Source organism: Nyctibius grandis, chromosome 4, assembly GCF_013368605.1.
Source record: "Nyctibius grandis isolate bNycGra1 chromosome 4, bNycGra1.pri, whole genome shotgun sequence".
Lineage (NCBI taxonomy): Eukaryota > Metazoa > Chordata > Aves > Nyctibiiformes > Nyctibiidae > Nyctibius > Nyctibius grandis.
Window position 1 is genome coordinate 101,443,449 of NC_090661.1, and position 15,835 is coordinate 101,459,283.

The 15,835-nt window shown below is 39.4% G+C and overlaps 1 protein-coding gene across 1 annotated transcript in view; it reads left to right on the forward strand.

Moving 5' to 3' along the window:
• ZRANB1 (zinc finger RANBP2-type containing 1) overlaps positions 1-15,835 on the forward strand; it is a 46,878-nt gene that overhangs the window by 23,981 nt on the left and 7,062 nt on the right. Inside the window, exons 4-9 of the mRNA XM_068400169.1 lie at positions 2,909-3,096; positions 4,731-4,884; positions 7,279-7,350; positions 7,923-8,121; positions 11,470-11,590; positions 12,432-12,561. Coding sequence (XP_068256270.1) covers positions 2,909-3,096; positions 4,731-4,884; positions 7,279-7,350; positions 7,923-8,121; positions 11,470-11,590; positions 12,432-12,561 — 864 coding nt within the window. The remainder of the gene's footprint in view (positions 1-2,908; positions 3,097-4,730; positions 4,885-7,278; positions 7,351-7,922; positions 8,122-11,469; positions 11,591-12,431; positions 12,562-15,835) is intronic.

A 15,835-nucleotide genomic window follows, 5' to 3' on the forward strand; every position in this document is an offset into this window, starting at 1 on the left:
TGGCAGTGCTGCACGCAGCACGTGTCACTTGATTTGGATCCTTATTGCAGCAACAACCTCAGTTGTCGCTGAGGTTTGCTGAAGAGTGGGGTGGTAGTGAGTTGCCTGAGCAGCTGAGGGTGGGGAATTAAAAGAATAAAGACAAATATGAGTTGACAAGACACCGACTTCAGGGTGTAGTAGCGTGTACTGCTGTGTAGTGTGTACTTGGCAGGCTGGCCGACTGGAACTGATATGGTGTTTTGGGTCTGATTATCTGTTTGAAAGATCATTTTGGGGATTTTTGATTGTTTGAGTTTTGAAATTAGTCTGGGATATTTGTGTTGGCAGGATTGCTACCTACCAGTCTTGGATGGGCTTTGGTGTGTTTGTCATTGGGTGGTGTTGTGGAAGGTGCAGATATGGTAACTGGAATCTTTCCCCTGTCAATAGAAGTGGTTAAAATGTAAAAGGGTATAAAGTGGCTGTTAGTCTTCAACAAAATGTCTTTCCTAAATTAATATAATAATAAATTAAGGTTGTCATAAGGTAGCAGAGAATCTGCTCCTCCATAAAGATTCTTCTTTCTACTGGATTCTTGGGTGTTTGCTAATAGGTGATCTTGTGCCAGAGCTGTAGTAGAATTTGTTTTAAGGGGGCAGGTCTTGAGAAATTGTCTGACTTTGGTATCTATGTATACATCTATATCTACAAAAAAAAACCCACCAACCAACATGTCAGTTTGCTGCATTCGTTTGGAATCCTATTGTGGGCAGCCTTGGTATTGCCTTATCAGCGGCATAAATGTGATTGCATGGAAATAAAATGCTACACTTGGCATTCTTGTTATGGATACAACATATATTGACAACACCGTACCTTTTGCTCCGCTATGTTTTGGTTTCAGCCAGAATGGAAGTGTTGCAACAGGAGCACGGCTGTGTTGGTCACAGCCCATATTGCATTCTCTTGATGCACGTTTGGGCGAAGGTCTTGAAAGGCTGACTGATGAATTGTCAGTGTTCGTTTCCCTTCGCTGAAGTAGCTTTTCTCCATCAGTAGCAGCTCCTTTCTTTAAAATAAATGTTTTTTTCATCATCAAAATTCTAACTCTTAACTATGGAATAAGAACTAAAATGGACAGACATAACTCTTTTCTAACTAGTTCTTTAACTCATCTGGGGTGAATACATGGGCAGGCAGTTAAGCAGAACGAGACATTAATGCTGGAGTGAAACAGGAATGTCTTCTTGTACAGGTAGAGCAAAAACATGCATCAGAAAACTTAAGAAACTGTTGTCCTGTGTTGTTTTCATTCTGCCCTGGCCTGTTAGGGCTTTGGAGTCCTTGATGAATGGGTAGATGTTGTATGACTGACATTCACGGTTGAGTTTGCATTCTGGAACTTCTCTGCGTTAGACCACAGTTGAAATGGATAATCTAACGTTTATCTGTAGAGGCTTACTAAGCAGAGCTGATAACTTTGTAGAGAAATGTCTTGCAATGATAATCCATTTTCCCTCTGCGTTTCTTCTGAAAGCTTTATAATCTCAGTATTGAAAATGACAGGCTTCCTGGCCGAGCTGGAATGCTTTCCCAAACCCTGGATTAACCAGCAGCCCAGCGGTTCGCATGCTTCTCTGCTAGTAGGCAGTATGGTTTGTTTTGGCATTTTTTGTTTGTTTGTTTGAGGGGTTTTGTTTGGTTGGTTTTGGGTTGTTTGTTTGTTGTTTTTTTTCTGGTCTGGTGTTTGCATCTTGGTCCTGAACAGAAGTGAGAGCCATTGAGACTCTTTCCCTTCTGATCAAGTTTTGAGTCTCAGTGAGCAAATTGAGTCAGGGATGGACTTGAGGCTCCATTTCCAGCATCATGGCGTCTGCTCAACTGTTGATTCTTATAGTTGGCAAGGAGATTTAGCTACAGAAAATAGGGGAGAGAGTTCTTGTGTCTGTGATCTGTGCTGTTACTGTTCTCATTTACTCTCCTATTAAAGATGGCTTTAAGATGACTTTTCTGTTTCCTTGACTCACCATTACACAGTTCTGTTACAAAGCATATATCTCAAATAGGATCTTTTATAATTGAAGGAATTTCTAAATTTAGGAAGTCTTACACTGGAACTCATACTGTTAAAGATAACACCTCCACACCTTGTTGATGGTGTATTCTGATAATTGCAGCTAAAGAATGCATTCAGCGTGAATGGTCTTGGTTTGAAGCATGGTGCAGAATTTAGATATTCCCAGGGACTCTAGAAGACATCAGGGTTGTGTCCCCCACCCCATCTTGCTTTAGGAAGTAAAGCAACACAAAGCTGATGCAGTATGTGTGTGTAATTTCTCTTTAATTAAGTTTTAATAGACTACCCTGAATGATAACTGTGTAAATTCAGTTAGTAACGGAGATGGTGAGCTGAAGAGAAACTTTGTGCTCTGTACCCTCTTCCAACACTATTTTAAATGATATTTGGGGAAACAAAAAGACTTTCATTCAAAAAACCTTTTAATGGATCTATTTCTTAGATCCAGTTTGTTTTTAAGATAAGCTTTAAGGGAAGATATAATCAAACTAATCTCTCTACTATGAGTGAATGTTTTTACTTCAGTACTGCTGATCAAATGAAACGCTAGTGAGTATGCTATGCTAGGTACTTCATCAAGGGTCCTCAGCACCACTTTGTCGTGTGCTTTTGATCTGCCGTATCTTCTAGATAGTTTGGATAGTGGAAATGGTCTAGGAGGTGAGGTAAGTGTAAATATTTTTGTAGTCTTCTGTTTTTAAAAAAAAAAAAGAAATAAAAATTTGCACAAAAATCTTTGTCTGTTACGTCTGTATCAGAATAAATAGAAGGAAACTGTTCAGTAAGGTGGTTTGATCCAGAGTGGCTAATTCGCTAGCTAAAATGAGCTGTGTTTCTTTTTTTCTTCAGGAGTTGTAGAAGGGGATTTAGCTGCTGTTGAAGCTTACAAGTCATCAGGAGGAGATATTGCCCGCCAGCTTACTGCAGATGAAGTACGCCTGCTAAATCGCCCCTCTGCTTTTGACGTTGGGTACACGCTTGTCCATCTGGCGATACGCTTTCAGAGACAAGACATGCTAGCAATTTTGCTTACGGAGGTGAGTTACTTTGGCCCTTGCACAGACTGAATAGGAGCCTTATGTAACTGTGCCATTGTTTGCAGCCAGTGGCATGTAACCTTATTTGCTAGAAGATGGAGACTAATATTGTTAGAATATGTCAGTTGATGCTTTGTGCCTTTGTTGATGTTTCTCCTGAAGAAGCGAGTTTAAGCCTGTGTGTATGTGGTGGTCTTGAGGACGTTCAGTCTTCTCATTAATGAGCAGTCTTGGCCCACGTTCTGACCTTACTGGTGGTGGAAGTGAGCTATTGTGAGGCTTCCTGTGCTGTGGGTGGGGGAGAGGAAATGCCCTGACAGCAAAGCACTGAGATCAAGGACAGCGTAGCTTTTTCTGAGTTTTCTTAATGAATAAGTCTACCTGGTCTTTCTTCCCTGGTTTTCTTGGGAGCTTCTCTTCTAGAGAAAGGCAAATTTCTCGCTTGGCAAAATTGCTGCATTTTTTCTGCTCTTTACCCATTTTATAGAGTGGTTGTTTCCTCTCTGGGGTCTCCTTGCTCTTGCATGTTCCATTTCCTTGTATATTTTTGTACGGTGCACCTCAATTCTTGTCATCTTTGCCCTCCTCCATCTTTGCCCTCTTACTAAGCCCATAACTAATTCTATTATCTCTTTTTGTCTGTTTTCTTCATCTCAGACTTCTGGTTCCTCACCTTATCAGAGCTGAATTTTTATTTTACCTCTGCCCCTCCTTCATTCTGCCTCCTTCACTCTTCTGATGCTTAATGCAATTTTGAAAGTGTGTGTTCCTGAGGAGCACGGCATGCCTGAGAAGTGCATAAGGATGATGGAGTGCATGGAGTTGAGTAATTAAACAGAGCAGATGAAGCAAGACAAATGTAGCTAAAGCCTTGGGAAGAGTATATATTTATGTATGGCTAATATCAGTAGCTGCTTACATAGCTATCTGGCTGGCTGGAGTTACACGTTTAAAAATAAGTTAATTTGCTAAAATACTGTCTTAAAAATGTTTCTGTTTGGTTTTGTTTCAGTTTCTAGGAATACTTAACATATCACTTGTGAAAATGCTTAGTAGTGTTTGAGCCACAGTGATACTTTGCCAGGATATTAACGAGTGAAAATGTGTGTCTTAAAGCTTTTCTTTATATATCCAGTGTCGTCCCTGCATCACTTGCCCTGTATCATTGATTGAGTTCCTTCTGCCAGTGATAATTAGAATCTGGAGGAGTTTTAAGTATCTTAGCTTAATAGTTTTTGATAAGATTCTTTGTAGGAAGCTGTCTGTTGTGCTGTGGTGATGATGTTCTTCGTTAAATGTAGACTGGGCTCATGCATAACTTTTGAGGTATATTTCCTATTGTTATCTGTTATATATATATTTTTGCTTTCTTTTTACTACTGGAAGTGGTCACCTGTTAATTCACTTATTTCATTTAAAGAGGTTTTTAACCAGCTTTATGTTATCAGCTACATGACAAATGAGAGGCATTAATTCATTGAGAGTCACTAAACATTTGACCTTTCAGCGTACTAGTGTTTATACTTCTGTTGCATTACTCGCTAACAAAATACTATCTGCTGTTGGTTATCACTCCCAAGACTTCATATTTGACTAGAAATAATACTGAGTGCAGTATCTCTGTTATGTTACAGGTATCACAACATGCAGCAAAGTGCATTCCTGCCATGGTGTGTCCAGAGGTCACAGAACAAATTCGTCGTGAAATTGCTGCATCTCTTCATCAACGAAAGGGAGACTTTGCTTGCTATTTTCTGACTGACCTCGTAACGTTTACGTTACCTGCAGGTAGTTACAAAAGTCTTTTTGCTAAAGGAAGATTTTTCTCTTGTCACCTAGTTGAGAATTGCTGACTTTCTGGTGGTGGAGTGTGTATAGGTTGTATTTATTTATTAAGTTTTAATAGCTTAGGTAAGATCTAGTAATTGAATTTGCTTATTCATATTCAGTTTTTGCACACTTCAACCCATACATTGTTCCTGTGAAGTGAACATCTGTTGTCCTCTTTAGACATGAGGAAATTGAAGAAAAGTGGTGTATTCTAAGGAAAGGCTGTGTTTAAAGTTAAGATTGGAGTCCAGACATTTCTGGGCTTAATATGACTTTTCACATAGCTGTATGTCAGCTTTCAGGCCGTTCCGTTAAGGCCCAGAGCTATTCTTTGCGTTTGTACCTGGTTACAGCAATAGCATTTCTTGAATACTTCTGAGGTAGTCCGCGATTAAGAGAATGTTTGTCTATTGACAAAAAGTAGTTAGAAGACTTTTAATCTTCAGTAGCTATTTCCTTTAATAGAAATGCTACCAGAGGTAAGAAGATATGTAGATGGAAACTGTACTAATCAGCAGATCAATTAGTCTTTTTTATAAAGCAGTAGCATTGTAAGAATTGTATTGGAACCTCTTTGAGTGTTACTTCACCTCCTTCTCCTCAAAAAGTCTGGATAATATTTACCACTTGTCTGCAACTATCTGCTTGAGGTGCTGTATTCATTCTTATTCTGTGGGTCACGTATGAGAGGCAGATGGTGTGGGTGTACAAAGTGTCTAGAGACTAACACTTCATTGCTGTTTGGGGGAGAGAAGGGAAAGAGGGGGAACAGAACGATTTCATAACACACACGAGAAATGTTACTCTTGCCAGAACTGGGGAAGTTGTTCAGTATTTTCAAGAGACCCGTCTTAAACCACTGTGCAGCTTTTTGACACGTGTAATAGCCATTAAATAATTAAGGAATAAGAATGTTCAAAAGCTTCTGTACGTCAAAACTGCCAGTGTATTTCCACTTCCATCACACTTAGCCAGCTGAACATCTTTTGTAGCCAACAGTTAGCAGCTGGCCTCAAGACAGCATTTCCAAGGACAGTGGTATAAGTCACACAATCCTGTTCAGACACTACTTATATGATGTAGCTTAGGAACCAGTTTCCACTCAATCTTTCAAATAAATGGATAGGATCCTCCCGAAGACCCCATGCACAGACATTAGAGTGCAAAACTTAAGTTGATTGCTGGCCACTGTAAGCCGGTTCTAGCTTAAAAGGAAAAATCATACACAAAAAAGACCACCCCACAACACCCTGCCTGCACCAAACAATAATATGCTTCAGTAACAACTCACGTGCTGAAACGTGGACTACACTTGTAAAGCCGTAGGGTATTGGACATCCGAGCAGGTCTGGCAGATCCGACACTGCAATTAAGAGAGATCTTCGTGCCCTTGAAATACCACTTTGAGCCCAGTCATTATCCCCTGGACTGTCTGAGGGGATACTAGATGTTTCTGATTAACTGTTTGATTTATTCCCTTATTTAAGTTTCACAATTGTGCTGAAGCTAGCAAAGCTTTTCTGGTTGCTGATCTGCCTAGCAACCCTTTACTCCTTATACTGTACTGAAGTGCAGGCCATGAGCAAGTCTTTAGGGTATAGCAAATGGTTGAGTTTTAGAATGTGTGTTTATTTTATGTGATACAGGAATCACAAGAGTTTTGCCCATTACACAATTTTCTGCCCCCTCCCCCCCTTTTTTAAATAACAGTAGGTCCCCAGTTGCAGATCCTGTCTGTAAAGCTCTCGGAACAGTTGTCAGTAGTGGCATTTTCAATGTCATAGCTCAATAGTTTTCCCATTTCTTGTTTTCTGACCTGCAAACTGTGGCCTGCAGACCATTGGGGTTCTCTAAACTATTTTGTTGAAGTCTGCGTGAAATGACTAAGAAAGTGGGTGTTGTGTACAAGAACAAGTCTTTTGGCAAACTGTACTTGTCTGTTGGGGGAGACTGGGGGGGGAATCATTCACATGGGTGGAAAACTACTGCTTAGGATTGAAGCTGACCTAAATATAGTAGGGTTGAAAATACTCTCTTTTTTTCCACACCTCAAAGTGGTTCTCTACTTCACTTTCTCCCTCAGAGAAATCCATTCTTACCCTACGTGTGCTGTGGCGATCCTTTCTGCATAAAAGGTATGACAGTCAGTCTGAGATGCACATCTACTTCAGCGTGCTCTGAGAAGCCTGTGGTCACAAATGACAGATCTGAAAATAATAGCAGCTTTTCAGAGGAGACCTTAGGGTTGATAGGGCGAAAGCTGTTGCTTAAGTTCTCCTGAGCATCAGCTGGTAACGTGTCTCTTTTACAGTAACATTAAGTGACTTTTGTATTTGCTTTTTGTTTTTCCAGATATTGAAGACTTGCCACCCACAGTCCAAGAAAAGTTATTTGATGAAGTACTTGACAGAGATGTTCAAAAAGGTAAATGCTCTGAGAAGGGCTAGAATCTCTCCTTGCTTTTAATTAGAGAATACTTCTGTTTTTAAAAAAGTGTGTGTGTGTGTATATGTGGTTTTGTTGCCTGAATTTGTTTTAAATATTTGATGCTTTCAAGTTAATCTTCATGCTGGAATTACTTCAATTTTAACATTTACATTCTATTTATGAGGCAGAGAGAGAATAGAGTCTGTAGAAATCATGTTTGTAATGTATCTTTGAATTTTAAAGATTTTTAAATCTTTACAGTTTTAAGTCATAAGCTCCTTAAAGAAAACTGAACAGTCTTTCCACTTCAGTAATAATCCTCAAAGAAATGATGTGATTCTTTCTTTAAGGCTATTATTTGTTTTGTTTTTGTTGTTTTTTTCTTCTTGACAGTATTCTTGACAGAATTCTTGACAGTAGTTCGCGTTATTTTTATAGTATGTAGGAAAACTTAGTTTTATTCATGAAAATGGGTAAATTGTTGAGATTATGCATTATAATGTGCTATTTGGATTCTTTGAGACTTCAAATGAAGACAGGTTTTAAAAGAGGTTATTGTCATGTTGCAGAGCTAGAAGAGGAATCTCCCATCATTAATTGGTCACTGGAACTGGGTACGCGCTTGGACAGCAGATTATATGCACTTTGGAATCGGACTGCAGGGGACTGCCTGCTTGATTCAGTACTACAAGCCACTTGGGGCATTTACGACAAGGATTCAGTGCTGCGGAAAGCTCTTCATGACAGTTTACATGACTGCTCGCATTGGTAAGGTAGTTTTTATGTCCACTTTAAAGATAGCTTTCCACGTAGCGTAGCAGCTGATAGCAGCATAGTATTAAAACGAAGCACAACCACCGCTCCCCAGGTTACTGTGGATTGTGTGCCTCAAAGATGTTCATTCACAGCGTGATTCACGTAGTAGTCTAGATCTAGTGTATTTTAAGTGCGAGCACTGGAAACTAGGACATTCTGAACTCAGGGATGGTATGTGATATTCAGCAAATAGCATTTAAAAGAGAGTAAAATATTTTACACTGTGTGCTTGTCAAGAGTGCACTAACCACAGCGAAGGCTGGAATTTACTTGCAATGTAAATCACGCACATGCCATGCCTCGCTGCTGTTGGTGGAAGCTTTGCAGAAGATCGTTGATAGAAGATAGCCTTTTATTCCTGCATAAACTTTTCAGTATTTTCATTCCATCTGCTTAGTTACAGCTTTATTCAGTATTGCTCTTTCTGTGCCTGTTCTGTCTCCTAAAATAATGGCAGTAAAGCAGAGTGTTGACATTTAACTAGCGCTGTCATTTGGCTGTAGAATTAACTTATCACTCTGTAAAACTTTTGTTGTTTTACGCTGGCAGCCTTCTTTAGTCCGATACCGTGGCTTGCCTCTGCTAGAGGAAAAATTCTTACAGTTGGACCCCCAGTGGGGTCCACCAGCTCTGAAGTGTGTAACGGGACTAAGGGAAGATGCTGATACAGACTAATAATATAAGACACAGGTGATTTGGATTTCAACAACAGAGGTTAATTTTAGGGGTACCTATAACTAGCTTTTATGATTACTGTCCCCAGCTGCCTGCTCTTTGGAGAAAACTCCCCAAATGAGCATCCAGAACTGGATTCAGTAAAGTGGTGCTTCAGTAACGATCCTCCCTAGAACCTGTCTCCGAACGGACCTGCGACTACTTTAGAGTTGTTTATAATGGGAGCGTGCATCTCGACCACGCAGGAATGTCCCTGGCATCACAAGCAGTTCCCCTGAGGCCAGAAGAGAAATTTATGATGGATCATAAATAGATAGATTATGATGGTATCCAAAAACATGCTGGAAACTATTGAGGCTTAAACCAGTCTTTCACAATATTAGTGTGAACTGCTGTTGATTTACTGTTGTATCTAACGTAACACTCATTGTTTAGAGCGTATTAAATCTGGTTAAGCTTTTTAGTTCATGTTTTAGACAGAATTTGCATTTTACTCTGAATTTACTTTATCCTTATTGGAAGCACATTTTTTTTTTTTAACTGATTCATGTGTTCCTTTGTAGTTGTTTGAATACAGTTGCCTAACTTCAGTCTGGGTAATCTTATTTGCTAGTTTGTCATTGAAAAAATTAGTAGAAGTCTTAAGTTCTGTTATAAATTGATCACCCTGTACATCCTGTACTTGCTGTATAGATTTTGTGTTGGCCAAGATAACATTTACTTTTAATTTTGTTGACTAAGATGTGTAGCAGATAGGAAGTGACACTGTTGTCACTTGCTTTAATGATAGTTGCTGAAGGAAGAGGCTCTTAAATGCAATCACTAGTCTCAACAACAGTACGCTTAAACTTTTATCTAGTGGAATTGATCTTCAAAGCCTTCACAAAGACACTTAAAACTGGGTATTTTTATAGTCAGACACAGAACACTCATGTCACTCATTTGGCCTCATTTTGTTATCTTTGTTTAGATGCTGAACAAAGAAGAATCTATTTACTAGAGTCAGTCTAGTGTCTGGTACTCAGAAAAAGCTCAATAGTGAAGTTGCCAGAGGCTCTGACCTGTGGAGTCTTCTCCACTAGCCTTTTAAATGACTATTTTTTTAGCTTTCTGATTTGTCCCTTTTTGTAGTCCACCGTTAGCTTTTGATGGAGAACGGGCATATGCCCTAAGTTGGCTTTTGGAATTTTTTTTCCACGGGTGTGTTCAGTTCTCTTGTGTTAAACTGACAAGTTTGTTTTAAAGGAGATCTAAATCCTAGGCCTTGACTTCTGTCTACAAGGCTGCCTCCTGTGAACATCTGCAGGTAACTGGGTCTATGGCTGACTAACTCAAGGAACTTCTTTAGGAACACACTTCCACAGCAGAGCTCTTGTGGGGTAGTTTGTTTTTTATTTTGACCTAGCAATTAATTCATTTAGCACAAGGTGTTTGGTTAGACATTTCTGGGGGGAAAACAGGCACAATATCAGCTGCAAAGATGGAAGCAGTTGATGTATTTGGCTAGGAACTGGAATGTAGATAGATCCAGAAGATTCCCTGGAGATGTATTGCTGTAAGTAAGCACATAGACCGATCAGAATATCTTACTAACGGGCTTTTGAGCCATGCAAAGGTTTTAGCTGTACGTGGGAAAGCCAGCCTGGTTGATGACAGCTGTTAGACACCAAGGTTTTAGGATGAAAGCATAGGAAAGTTTCTTCCACACACACTCACTCTCTGTTAATTTTCTTAGATTTTAATTAAATGAGTTCATTTCAATGATTTTTTTGATAAGCTGAACTTCAGAATGGTTTCTTTGTGTTCACAGTAAAGGCCATTGTTTAAAAGTTGGCTTAGCACTCTTCACGAAACCCGTGTCCCTAATGTGAAGCTGTGGCCTTTCCATAGTGTGGTGATTGGACTGAGTCTAAAATTTTAAAAAGCCAGCACCTGCTTTTTAATGTGTAGGTCACTTTTCTTTGTAATTGATTAAGGAAGATAAAACCTTAGGGCTGAACTATTGTACAAAAATGCTAATTTTAATTTAAACAGAGAAATAGAAATCCTCTGACTTTAAAACTTCCAGTGTAAATCGGATTAATCCCACTTTCTGTGTGAAGTTACCAGACTCTTTGCTCCAAAAAGTGATACAAGCCAAATTCTGCCTCTTAACCACTGTCTATTTGAAGTTGATACACAAGTACTTTGGAGTTAATTGGCTCATGTTATGATCAACAATAGAGAATACCTGTATTGTTTATATGAGAAGAATGAGCAGCTCCCCTGATGTGAAATGGAATGCCTTTGTTTTAAAATAAATAAGCCTAAATAAGGCTTCAAAAAAAACTATTACAACAGGTATCAAACTAGCCAGGAGCCTGCTAGGAATCTGCATCTATTACAGCATGTTTGCTGTAGGCATTGTGATCCCAAGTGATTTCTTAAATGAGATTAGCAAATGGAGTCTCCTGAAGATTAAAAACCCAAAATAAATACAGTTTTTATTGATGTATGCTCTCTTTCTTCCCTCTTCTATACAGAGCTAGGATTAAAGAATTACACGAGTTGAATATTGCTGTCAGGTGTATGGTGGTTGAGTAAATACTTTTATCTTTACCACTCTTTATCTCTCTAACATTTTAGGTTCTATACACGCTGGAAAGAGTGGGAATCGTGGTATTCCCAAAGCTTTGGTTTACATTTCTCTTTGCGAGAGGAACAGTGGCAGGAAGATTGGGCATTCATACTCTCTCTTGCAAGCCAGGTAAGAAAGCTTCTTTGTAAGATGGCTGTTAAAAGGGGTATTTTAATCTTTCTGAAATGAAATTTCAAAAACTCAGTGTTCTGTAGGAATACGAATTTTCATATATAAAGGAAAACATTCCTCTTAAGCCAGCAATCTTGAAGGTTCACTGGCTGGACTCTTCCTGCCAAGATGGAAAAGTTCTTTTAAAATTCTAATTTTTGAGCTTACTGTTAAGCAGTGCAGTACTGGTGTCAGAGTGAAGTCTGTACAATTAACTAAGATGCAATCAGCTAATGTCCTGCCTCCTAGCTCCTGCAACACTTACCTCCTAGAGTACACCTAAGATCTGTAAGCTTACACTACTAAAACTTCACCAAGCTGATATAACTCCCCTCCAAAATGAGATTTACGTTCCTATAAGCTTCCAACTATAGGAATATTTTTTAACTCATCTTTTAAAGTGTAAACATGATTTTGGTACTATTTTCTTGTGATTTGGTTTGGATGCACTCTTTTCCTGTCATCAAAAGGTGCTTACCTTAACCTTTCCTCAGATGGGTGAATTATTTTTAGACTAAACTTTATGCAGAGTTTCAGTTCTAACAGGGGAATGTAATATGTTAGAATGAATATGGGCAATAGGACAAAGACTTATTACTGATGGATTAAGTTCTTGTGCAAGCTGAAATGTTTTTGCTTATTTCCAACTGATATGTAATAGTCTTCCAGTCTTTCATTTTTCCTGTCAAAGCTAGATCACTCTTACAGGATTTTCTGTCTCAATTTGGAGACTCTTTCAAATTTCAAAGTAGAGAATGATAAGTTTTGTTTCAAGTGTTGTCTTTTTTGTTTGATTCAGCCTGGAGCGAGTTTGGAGCAGACACACATTTTTGTACTTGCACATATTCTTAGAAGACCAATTATAGTTTATGGAGTAAAATATTATAAGAGTTTCCGAGGAGAAACATTAGGATATACCCGCTTTCAAGGTAAGCCTTTGGTCTTTCAAATTTAATTTTCGAAAAGGTTCAGCTATAAGTCATAAACATAAAGGAAGTTGAAAGGAGAGTGACATTAAGCTACTAGCTGGAACAGGGTGGAATTATGTTGTAGGTAAATTTTCATTAGCTATTAAAAAGAACAAAAAAATCCCCTCAAAACTTGCGGTTTTTCATTGTATGTGGGCGTGGTGCCTTAGTCACAGTAAAGATGTGTTTTGACCTCCACTCAACACGCCTTTAGTCTATAATTTATACAAATTATTCTGATTGTGAAAATTTATCACAAGTTGTGTGGTTTGTACTGCTGTAAGACACGAGGTTTAATAAACAGGATTTGAAATTCCGTTCGCTCGTGGTACTAATGGCTGTAAATGTTCCTTTTAGGAACTAAGCTGTATTTAGCAATTCCTGAAGGAGGCTCGTAAAGCTGGGGGCGAGGCAGGCAGGTGGTGTTTGCACTGGCCTGGTTTCTCACCAGAGCGACGGCCGTATCTGCTGGGTGCTCTTTGGGGACGAAGGGGCATGTCGCACCGCAGAGGAGGAGGCGATTGGTGAAGCAGCCCTTCAGAGCAGTGAAGAGGAGTCGCCCTTAAAGCAAGAGGCAAGGGTGTACAAAGAAGGGTCGAGAAATTAAAGTAGGGTGGAGAATAATAAACTACAAAAAAAAAAGCTCAACTTTATCAAAGTAAAAGGTGGCAACTTGAATGTATGGCGTGGAGGCTGAAAAGGAAGGAATTATGTTCATAAATGCTCTACTAACAGTTAATACGTGGGGTATTAGTTACGATTACAAAATATTGGTTGACTGATAATGTAAATCTCACTTTCTGTAAAAGCGAATTCCCTTATGTAGTTAAAAAGAAGTTTCTAAAATTCATCTGTGTTTCAGTAATTCACACTTTACAGCAAGTGTGGTGTAAATACTGACCTAGTTCTCAAGTAGTACTAGAACTTTGCATCACTTGATCAGGTTCTTTGTTTCTCCTCCTGGTCTTCTGGGCAAACAACCTGGCTAGCCTTAAGTATGAAGATGTTTAGCTGACTCAGTCCAGTTTTGCTTAGACATATGTTTGTAGATCTCTAAAGATGTGTATTCTATTTTGCAGGCCAAATACGAGTTTTGAGAGGCTTTCCTCTGTATTAGATGCTACCACTTTAATATTTGCCTGTCTACAGGAATAAAAACTTGAGAGGGGATTGGGAGCATCTGTACGTGCTCAGCAGTAAACAAAACTGATGTGGAAAGAACTGTTTGATCGGGTGCTGTGGCTGCGTTACAGGGTGTGAGGGCGTTTGTTTTGCCCATGGTTCATCTTCCTGGCCTCAAGTATATCTGCTTGACTACTACTGTACAGTTGTTTTGACCAGTACATCAGTCTTTAAATATACCTTAGTAGAGGACTTCCTGAAACATCACTTAACGTGATTTTTAGAAGTAGTACCCTAGCTTTGGAAGATGGCAAACCTTAAGTAGAAGAGCTCCAGGCTATGGAGTTAATGTCAAATGTGTAACCTGTCGGAACGATTTAGTGTCTTTAGAAAACCTGGGAAGCTGTTTGGCTTGTGAGTTTGGGGCAGTGCCAAAACTTCTTTATGTGAGGATGTAAAATTCTTTTTTGAAGAGTGTAAAAATTCGGTTCTCTTTGTAGTTACACTTTATTTTTTATTTGAGATGATGAATGGATAGACTGGAAAAGAACAGTTATTCATGTGATACAGATCTGACACTTCAGGTTTGTGTGGCTTTTAACTCAAAGGCTGAGTGGTTTGCAGAATGTTTTTGGATATTGAGGCAGACAAGTGTTACATGGCCTAAATATGCTGAAACTGTTTTCTTGCTCTGTGAACCAGAAGGTAACTGGGTGTCTGGGACAACCTTTTACTAGACACGCGTTTCCAGGGATTTAGTCAGACAAATATTTATGACTTGTGATCTGCTTGCCACAAGCTGCATCCATCCATCCATAGAAACGTGCAACACTGAACAGGTGAACTTAGGAGTCCTGTGTCAGATTATCTGGAGTTACTTCTATCCCTGTCCAGCCACATTTCCGTGGTTAATGTGTGCTAATTAAATGCTAGCAGCACAGCTGAAACCAGACAGCCGTCGGACTCGGAGCAGTGTGGGCTGCCAAGTCTCCTGTGAATGGTATAACTTAGCACGTGCCCCTTCAGTGGAGTTTTGAGGAGTGCTCGGACTGCTCTGACTTGCTGTATAGCACCCTGCCTGTGTTTGAGATCACATCCACCAAAAAAAGAAAGAGGAAAGAAAGATTGCAGGTTATAATAGAGATGGGGAAATATCTTTTTTTAATGCTTAACATCATGGTTCAGTTCATTGCACCTTGGAAGGTACTGTGAACCCCCTGTCTGCCCCTAAAACCTTCTCCCTGATCAGAATTTTTTTCTCCATGGATTCCTTGTTCCAACATGGCATCCTGCTGTGAATCCCATAACTGACAGCCTCCTTGTTTCTTAGACTGTCATGGACTGTTAATGCTGCTTTAAATATTAAGGCTTCGATGTGAAGGATTCATTTACTCAGCCTTAAGTATGCACCTGGTCTAGCTGCAGGTATTTGGTAGCATGAATATAGAGTTTTTGAACTTAAACAGGAAGAAAGGTGACTGAAATTGTCATCAGATCAGGCTGGAGAAACTTAAGTCCTGCATGGATGGCTTCCAGGATGTGTTAGCCCATACTCTTCACTTTCTGTGGCTTGTGTCCATGTCATCAGGATTGTCACACTGCCTTGTCCATTTGTATCAGATGGACTTTATAAATCTTCAGAGCAGTAGATATTCTCTGTGGTAATGCCTGAAATTCTGTTCTTGTGCAGCTCATCACATAATGTTGAGGAGGAAGGGAAAGTGTAACACAGCCTTCTGACTTGGGGAAGTCATTAGTGTGGCATTTTTACTGAGATAAAACAACAGTGAGAAGACTTTCTAAAAAGTTGCAGAATTTCAATGTAGAGATTCTGTTGAAGTACACAGATCAGTTCCACTCCTGAACAGGTCACGTTCAGGACCTGACTCAGGAGTTCCTGAACAGGTCACAGGCCTGACACAGGAGTTCTGTGTTATTAGATGAGACATGAGATGCTCATAGAGATGAGACTCTCTGCTTACCAGTGATTTCTGCAGCCCTGACAACATTGAGTAGTTCTTGGGGCCAAAATCTACCAGTTTGGGACAGCAGGGAATTAACTGTCTGTATTAATTGGCAATAAATTAAATTAATCTTCCCCAAATTGACTGTT